The sequence below is a fragment of the Phalaenopsis equestris genome, unplaced genomic scaffold, assembly GCF_001263595.1.
Source record: "Phalaenopsis equestris unplaced genomic scaffold, ASM126359v1 Scaffold001058, whole genome shotgun sequence".
Taxonomy (NCBI): domain Eukaryota; kingdom Viridiplantae; phylum Streptophyta; class Magnoliopsida; order Asparagales; family Orchidaceae; genus Phalaenopsis; species Phalaenopsis equestris.
Genome location: NW_018165497.1, coordinates 138,929 through 148,437, shown reverse-complemented (window position 1 = coordinate 148,437; position 9,509 = coordinate 138,929). Strand labels below are relative to the sequence as shown.

General features: G+C 35.0%; 1 protein-coding gene across 1 annotated transcript; it reads right to left on the bottom strand.

Moving 5' to 3' along the window:
* Window positions 1-689: 689 nt before the first annotated feature.
* Window positions 690-8,486, bottom strand: LOC110032927 (remorin-like). Its single transcript, XM_020736721.1, has 5 exons — window positions 8,156-8,486; window positions 5,787-5,837; window positions 5,605-5,692; window positions 4,117-4,198; window positions 690-1,044 (listed from the first exon to the last, which is right to left on the bottom strand). Exons 1-5 carry the CDS (start codon window positions 8,331-8,333, stop codon window positions 841-843), a joined length of 603 nt encoding a protein of 200 aa, XP_020592380.1. The 5' UTR covers window positions 8,334-8,486; the 3' UTR covers window positions 690-840.
* Between the last annotated feature and the right edge of the window lie 1,023 nt (window positions 8,487-9,509).

Here is a 9,509-nt window from a genome sequence, read left to right as displayed (position 1 = left end):
ATTAAAAGTATTAATGAAGTAAATATAATAAAAATTTATTAAATTAGATTTAAATGATGTTTTAAATCTTGCCCCAATCCTTAACATCTTATGACTACGTGATTAGAATTGTTAAAATGACTCTTTGTTCATGAACGGCTAGTGTTCGGCTCGTTAAGCAAACGAGTCGAACACGAACACACTTTTTGAGCTCGAAATATGAACGAGCCGAACATGAGCTGGGTCTAGGCTCACTCGTGTTCGGCTCTTTTACACCCCTAGATGTGACAAATTTGAGCGGTATGCAAACGTAGAAAAGTAAATTTACATGTTATATATATAAATACATGGGAATTGGGTGGTATTTATGTAAATGAGCCAAAATTTTAAACTCCACAATCTTAAAATCTTCATATGTTAACACCTACTTGGCCAATATTTAACAATAGCAACATCAACCCATCTAACACAAACAAAGTACATGCATGACACAAATGAAGTAAAAGCTGGAAGTTTAAAGCAAAGAACTTGCAACCACATCTACATATCACATCTCATGTAATATGAAAATATTTAAACATTAAAGATTAGAGAATGAGATGAAATTTATCAAATTAGTTTCAGATACAGATTTTGTCATCCATATTTGACAAAAAAAAAAACAAAAACAAAAACAACAGCTCACAAGCCCCCCAAAAAGAAAATAATAATAATAATGCAAACAAAACTATGTTCCTTCAAACTGCACATATCTATACAAAGAACAACACACTTAATCTTCACACACTGAAACAAACAGCCCTAGTTATCACCATTAACATCAACATCAAAACAAACTTCACAAACACGAGAAGAAAATGATCACATTCCACCAAAGCATGAAAGTAGCTTCTTTGGCGCGAGCCCCGTTGCACGATATTTTGCGGCCTGTTCGTCGACCTTGAGAACATCTTCGCCGCGTTTTGCCTCCACCATTGCTCTCTTCTCTTCAGCTTCCTTGTGAATCATGGCGATCTTGTTCTTCTTCTTCTCCGCATACTCCGCTTTCTTCTTTTCCAACTCTTCCTGATCATTCATCATAGATTTTCTTTATTTTTTTTGAAATGTACATATATAACGCTTAAAAAGTTTGATATTTTATATTTAGAACACGGTTGACATAAATCTCTGCATGAAAATATCATTTTGCATTTAAAAATTTAATAATTGTGGAGTTTTTTATGTTATATTAAGATTTGTGTGTTATGAAAGTAAATATGAAAGTTAAGGTGTTAGATAAGTAATATATGCCAAAAAAAAAAAAAAAAAAAAAAAAAAAGAATTTATGTTGAACTTAAATTTGAAGGATATAAGTTTTAACATTGTTGAGTGCTGGAGATTTCACAGCGGTAAAGATATTAATAACTTGGAATTGTGCGAAAATTTAGCACACGCATATAAAAGAAAACCTGTTGGATGAGACAAAATATTTTTACGTGGAGAATTTGAAAAGCAAAAACTACAGGATCTAACCTAGTTGAAATGATTCAACTATTTAAATATATGTTGCAAGACTTCGTCCACTTTTGAATAACAGAAAAAAAAATATTATAATAGTTAGATAAATTGACTTTACTTTTATTGAAGTGGCATAAAATATTGGGAAAATGACAGACAATTTGACAACGATGTCGAACATAAAGTTGCACAATAATTATCATTTCCACACCAAAAAAATGTTAACTTTATGTTTTTTCTTAATTACTATAAGTTTTAACTAAATTTATGCAACAGTAATTATGTATTGTGATGATAATCTAGATTTATCATCACAGATGATAATGGTTGCTAGGCAATAGTGATTCAATAGTAGCAATAGCCAAACAACGGTGATATGACGATGACAATTTGACAACGATGGTGTATTGTGATGGCGGTAGTGGCTGAGCGAAGGTGATCCAGTTATAATGGCAGAGTCGACTAAGCGATGGAGGTTCGGCGACGAAGATGGTTCGGCGCAGTGATGTCAGTTGTTGGAAGATGATCCAACGACAGCAATGGTGTACCACAACAACGGTGGCTGTCAGACGTAGGTGATACGGCATAACGACGGTTGATATACGATGATCCAATGATTGTGGTGGTGTACCATAACAGCGGTGTTATTGGGTGTCGATGATCTGGCATAACGACAATCAGGAGATAATGATCCAATGATAATGACAATGTTTTGGTGATGACAACCTAACAACGGTAACGATTATCTGAAGATAGCGGTCTGACGGTGGCAACAGTGGACCGTAGCTCAGCATCGATTGGGTGATAATTGTCTTGTGGCAGCGGCATCCTGACAATAGTGGTCCAACAACAAGTTGGTTGTTTAGCAATGGTGGCATGTTGGTGGCTGCACAGTGTTGGTAGTCTAGTGGTGACGATAGCTCAACAACGATGGTCCGAAATGGTGGCGGTGACCTGGCGATGGTGGCGACAGAACGTTTATCGGGCTTCGGTGGTCCAACAGTGGCAACAGCTCACCGACGGTGGTCCAATATAGAGGTCTTAGTCCCGTGATGGTATATTGGCGACATCGACACGACATTGGTTGGGTGTTGATGGTCTAGTGGTGATGACAATGACGACACAACGCCGGTAATCCGACTATGGTGGCCTAATGGAGGCAACAACACAACTTCGGTATGGGGTCAGTGGTCCAGTCGTGATGATAGCTCGACAAAAGTGGTCCAGTCGTGATGATAGCTCGACAAAAGTGGTCCAGTCGTGATGATAGCTCGACAAAAGTGGTCCAGTCGTGATGATAGCTCGACAAAAGTGGTCCAGTCGTGATGATAGCTCGACAAAAGTGGTCCAATACGGCGGTCGCAGCCCCACAACAGTGCCAACGACAACCCGACGATGATGGTACAACAACCCTATAATGGTGGCCTGACGAGGCGGGGGGGGTCGCGGTGGTGGTCGGGTGTTAATGATTCAGCATAGTGGCGGTGGCCTGACATCAACGGTTTGGCATGGCGGCAAGAGCCAGGCGTTTGTGGTCTAGCAATAGCGGTTGTCGGACGGCAGTGGTTCGACAGTGGATGCGGTCAACAATGGCGGTCTAAAGATGATAACAGTTGAGCAGATGTGGTCCGACAACGGCCTGACGACGATGGTCTAAAGGCAATGGAGCTCGGAGTACTCAAGTGCTTGGAGCTCCCTTCAACCTTCTCATTCAGGTCTCGGTCCGCCTTCATGAAGAGCATGGGGTCTATTTATAAATCATTTTAGTGACATTCTCCATAAAAATTGCATGAATCCGGACAACTACATCGGACTAACTCGAGTGATTTCTGTAATCAGATGATGTTTTACGGGTATTTGGGTGCTTTAATGACTCAGAATTAAAAGATCTTAAGATCGTTGGATTCGTTTCGTCGAGATGCTCGATTTAATTATAAATTTAATTATCATGTCCCCCAAAGCATCTCTTTATACTTTAAGTGTATTATTTGGGCTCACATGAATTTATATCAGATCATTTTCGATGTAATTTGATTTATCTCACTGAGACGCTTCATTTAATCACAATGGGTCGGTGGGCATTTCCAAAATTGATTTTTAAAGCTTTTGATCCAATTGTGCGCTGAGATTTATGCATATCAATATGATTTTTTTTAGGTTCATTTTAAACATATTCTGCTTTCTTCTTTTCCAATTATGCTTTCTTCATTTCCAACTCTTCCTGCTTGTTTAACATAGTATTTCTTCGTCAGTCTTCAACTAGAAAAAAAAAAACAGTCAAATTTATATATAACATACAATTCCTATGTATTTACATAATTTACATATATAATTATATTAACACTTTCGTGTCATGAATCTATGCATGAACATTTGCATTTCCCTTTTAAAAAGTTAGCAAGAGTGGTATAGTTTATGTAATATTAAAGATTTGAGTGTCATTCAATTAAATCTGAAAGTTTAGGTGTCAGATATGTAAATATATGCCACAAAAAGGATACAATTGAACACTAAATCTGAGCTTAAATTAAAAAAAAACGTAAAATTTTCCCCAATCCACTGATGAAGATAAGAGGGAGTCCTTATTCCATAAAGATGTAATTTTTATAGTGTAACAAAATGAGTTAAGAAAATGCTAACCTCAATCTTCTTCAGATCAGCTTCTATAGCCGCCTTCTTTGCATTCTCCCATGCTGCAATAGCAGACATCTTCTTGACAGCTCTGTCGGACCCATTGATGATAAGTATTTATTTATGCGCAAAAAATTATTCAACAAAATGCAGTACATCTAAAAAAAATAAATAAAAATTACATACCTACCACTCAACAATTCAAACGTATTTCCATATCTAACACCTATACTTCTATTTATATATCACATCTCCTATGCATGCAAAAGGTGCATTTCACTTTTAAAAAGCTAAAAAGGTAGCATTTTTTATGTCATATGAAAGATTTGGGTGGTATAAATGTAAAAAAGTAAAGTATAGGTGTTAAATATGTTAATGCCTCATCTCAAAACATACTGTAGAGAACAGAAACTACAAAATGTTAAACTTCATTAGAGATTAAGAAATAAACAAATTTGAATTATGAAGAGAGAAGTCTTGTGGACAATTTGTTACAACAGCGAAGCATTTTCTAGAGAAAAAAAAAGTTTATGCGATGAGAACAGTTTTATTCGAGCAGTTACATACATACCCCACAATTGCTTTGTATTTAGATATCTAACACCCAAACTTTATTTTTTTACATTCATGCCACCCAAAACTTTAATATCACATCAAAAGTACCACTATTTTAACTTTAAAAAGTGAAATACGCATTTTCATGCATATGGCTTGTATATTAAATTGAATTTAGTGGTATGCATAAGAATTGGGTATTAGATATGTAAATACATAAGAATTTAGTGGTATGCATGTAAATCTTCCATTATTTTATTGTTTTAGAACACCCAGTCCTTCACTACTAATTTTTTCAAGCATGTGCAGAGAAATTCTAATACAATTTTGGGCATTAGTACAACCATATGTTACTTAATAGGCATGTATATGCATGCTCATTCATGCATCCCATCAGCTGTATGTCAGCATAGCAATACATGATGCTATATAAGTTCTATCAATTAATATCTCTACATAATGTACCCATTTATGTCTACATTTGTGTTAGTCGATTTTGTAAATGCATACATTCAAACCAAGTTAAGATAAAAGCATAAACATACCTAAACACACACATATATTTCATCAAGGTTATTAGACACTTTCACTTCATAAACAAATAGGAAAATTTACATACAAAACATACAATTATTATGCATTTACATATCTAACAACTAAAATTTGATTACTATGTTTATAACACTTTGATGCCATATACCTATGCATGAAAATTCGTATTTCACATTTGAAAAATTAATAATAGAGCGTTATGCATGTAAAATACATCAGAATCGTACGATATATATGTAAATACCCCAAACAAATGATAAGAAATAGAAAATTCCACTTGCACATCCAATAGTAGGAAGTCCATCTTTGTGAATCGATCATATATTAAATATAAGAATTTGAATAACATAAAAAACAATATTTTGAAACATTATTTGTAGGAATACTAACTTGTTCTCAGCTTTGACCTTCTCGCTCTCTTCCCATGCCCTTATCAACGACATTCGCTTCTCCGTTTCAACCCGTGCGAGAACGGCATCTAAAGGTACGTAATGCTTACAATTTGTTTAAACTTTGACTGAGAAGATACTGAAAGAAATGCAATAATATTCAAAGATTTCAATTTAAAATACCTCTATCAACTGAAGTACTGCTGCTTTTCACACTAGAGGGATCTGTGGCCTCTGTTGCAAAATACACAGTACGGTAAGAACTAAGAATTGCATCAATGTCCAAAATGTATGCCAGAAAAAATAAAAAAAATTACTGTAATTATTTAAGCTCATATGTAATGATGAAGCTTTAACATTCAAGTTACTATACAGTCCGGTAGGCGATAGATACTTCAACTTATGTATACATGCCACAGAATTCTTATGTATTTACATATCTAACATCCAAAATTTGATATTTATGCTTGCAACACCTTAGCGTCATAAATTTATGCATAGAAAGGTGTTTTTCAGTTTTAAGAAGATAGCGATGGTGATATTTTTGGTGTGATGTTAAGGATTTCAGTGATATACATATAAATATGAATGTTTAGGTGTTAAGATATGTAAATATATAAGAATTGTGTGGCATGTATGTCAATGCACCTAACATGTTTTGTGCTGCAGCACTGTGCTCTCCTCAACAGCAAAGTGACACACCATACTTTAATTCGGTCTCTGATATAATTGATAAAAAATAATCCGCAACATAAATAACTTAAGAAGAAAAAAACATCAGCTTTATTAATAAAAATCATAAGCCGTAAAACATTAAAAAAAGAGTAAAACATTCTTGTTATGTAAAATGCAATGACACGTCCACCTCATTGATTTCTGAACAATGTTCTTAAACATAGAAAGCTATAGATATCATACCATATGTGTGTGTATAAATACAACACACACACACACACATGAACACATTGTAAGACCTCATTTAAAATATTTTAAAAATCCAAAACAATGGATAAAAATTTAGAAAATAAGTAGTATTGTATCAATAGTAGGGGTGCTAAAAATGGACCCGACACGTTAACTTGATTCTAACATGATTCAAAAAATCGGGTTCGGGTTGACTCGATTAATTTTAGGTTGAGTTTGAGTCCAAAATACCAACACATTTTGGCTTTTTTGTCGGGTAAGGGTTGACCAGCCATCGGTAAATTTACATGAAGCTAACCTACAACCTGAAATTAACTCAAATATGACACTTCAACTTGAATTTGACTCGAAATTAATGAAAATTTGACCCAAATAATTATTATGCGTGTATTAAACGGGTTATGCGGGTCAGATTCATGTTATTTAGGTTGAAAGTGGGTTGGTTTGCGTCACTTTTCTACCTATATAATATTCAGGTTGGGTTCAAGTCAACATTTTCAAGTCGGGTCTATTTTGGGTTAAACAACCCGGCCCATGAACTTGATTTAACGCCCCTAATCATAGAATATTGTTTTGCATTTTAATCCATTTCTATGCTATGAAATTACAACAACAACGACTATAACAACAAGCATCTATCCACTAAGTGGGGTCGGCTACATGAATCTTTTTTCTCCATTGTGTGATATTGAGCTTCATATTTTCATTTAATTTTTTGCTATGAAATTGATAACTTTAAATTAATATTATTGCAAAATCAACTTGTAACATGATGATATAGATTAGGTTGAAAGCCTAAACTCCCAACCAACCACTTGAGATTGTATGCATCAAGTTAGGTATAGAAAACAACAATCAAGTCCACTATGTAAAAAAAACAAATTTAAGTGTGGCAAAACGTTAAAAATACTCAGGGGGATAAGACTAAAGATGAAGAAACTAAATCAGGAAAATAGCTAGAATTAGAATGATGAACTAATCTGGAAGCAAAACATGCCATAAAAAGTACATGATTCCATGAAATGAGACTATTTCATAACTATAACATCAGCTACAATCCACCTCACCATCTTTCTTCATTAAAATCACACACAAAAAAGGGAGGAAAGCTACATACACACCGCACAATTCTTATGTATTTACATATCTAACAACCAAAGTTTGATTTTTACTTGGTTTCATAAGCTTATGCATGAAAATTGTATTTCATTTTTAATAATAGAAGAGCAGCCTTAATCCAAAATCAAAATATTTGCAAAAAAAAAAAAAAAAAGCCTGGAACAATTAATTTATATTTTGCAAAAACACAAAATATTTGCAAAAAAAAAAAAAAAATGAAGTCCCGAGGAAGATAAAAGCCTAAGAACATCAAAACACCTGCAGAAAACCAGAGATTTCAACAGCAAAACCACTCTGAAACTACAGTTTTTCATCTCTAAATCATTAAATTTGCTTCAGAAGCTTTTGATTACCAAAGACGAACAGAGATCCCATAAATTCGCTAAAATTTCCCAATTCCATCAAATCCCTAACAATCCCAAACCCATCCAAATTCCTTCAAATCCCCGACTTCGGAACTCAACAGAAAGCAAAATTACAGCAAAGAGAGAGGGGATATGAGCACTAACTCTCCACTATGGCCAGAGATTTGAGCTCGTCGGCGGCCTTCTCCTTCGGCGCCGGCGGATTCACCGTCTTCTCCTCCGCCACCGGAGCCACCTCCTTCTCAGGCTTCGCCGGCGGCGGAGCAGCAGCCCCCTCCGTTGATCCCTCAACCACCACCTTCTTCGCTTCCTCTTGCCCCATCCTTTTCTCCAACTATCCTCGGATTCTCACCTCCCTCCAACTGTAGCTCAACCAGAGTAGATAGATATATCCGCTTGCATAAAGTAGAGTGGAAACTTTTGAGAAGGAAATAGAATAAAAAAGAAAACTTTGGCGTCGCTTTCTGATGTATGGAGTAGTGAGACGATTCACCACAACCAATGTAGAAAAGTTTTAATTTTGGTCCATTTTGCAATGTAAATCTGTAATTTTTATTTTATTTTCTTCACAAATTATGGAAGTTGGTGTAGAGCAGATAAAATCGGCTGATAGAAGGTTTGTTAAATGGAGAGGAATCTCCGCTCACCGCTTTGTGCGGGACCGCAGAAGGTGGAGAAACCTGCCAATACTTATGAGGTAAAGGAGCCATTTTTTTTGTGGGGTCATTTACATATATACCAACCAATTCTTATGTATTTACATATCTAATATGTAAACTTTACCTAAATCTTTCATATCACATTGACAACCCTGTCGTTTTAACCTTTTTAAAGTGAAATATACATTTTCTTTTATAGTAATGTGTATAAATATTAAAGGTTGGGTGTTAGATATATAAATACATATGCATTGAATGATATGTTTGTAAATCTTCCATCTATTTTATTTTTAAAATATTTGGGATTTATTAGATTTGACGGAATTTGAAATACACCACCTCCGTTGTTGTGAAAAAATACATTTTGAATCCAATGGTGGGGCGCCACTTGTTAAGCGGGCTCCATCATTCTTAATAATGGTCAATGTCAGTGTATTACGGTGAGGCTCGCTTGACACGTGGCGCCCTATCATTGGACTCCTAACGTTATATCCTGACGTGATATTATATCTCGTTGTTGTTGGCAACTTATGTCCACCCACCGCTGCTAATTACAAATTTGATATTGATTTTAGTTTTCTTCAAATGAAGCCCTGCATTTATTTTACATAAAATAAAATAAATTCAGAATTCTTTCAGGATAATATAAAAATACTATTTTGGGGTGAAAGTATTCAACGATATTAAAGCAATTGCTGACATATTTATGCACTGAAAAATCACCAGCAGACGTATGCGCTGGCTATTTTTCAACTAAACGGTCAAATATTTCGCTTAATTTTCTTTAGAAAAACCATGGATAAAAAGCAAGCACTTCTTGTTTTGGAAGAAAGTGCAAG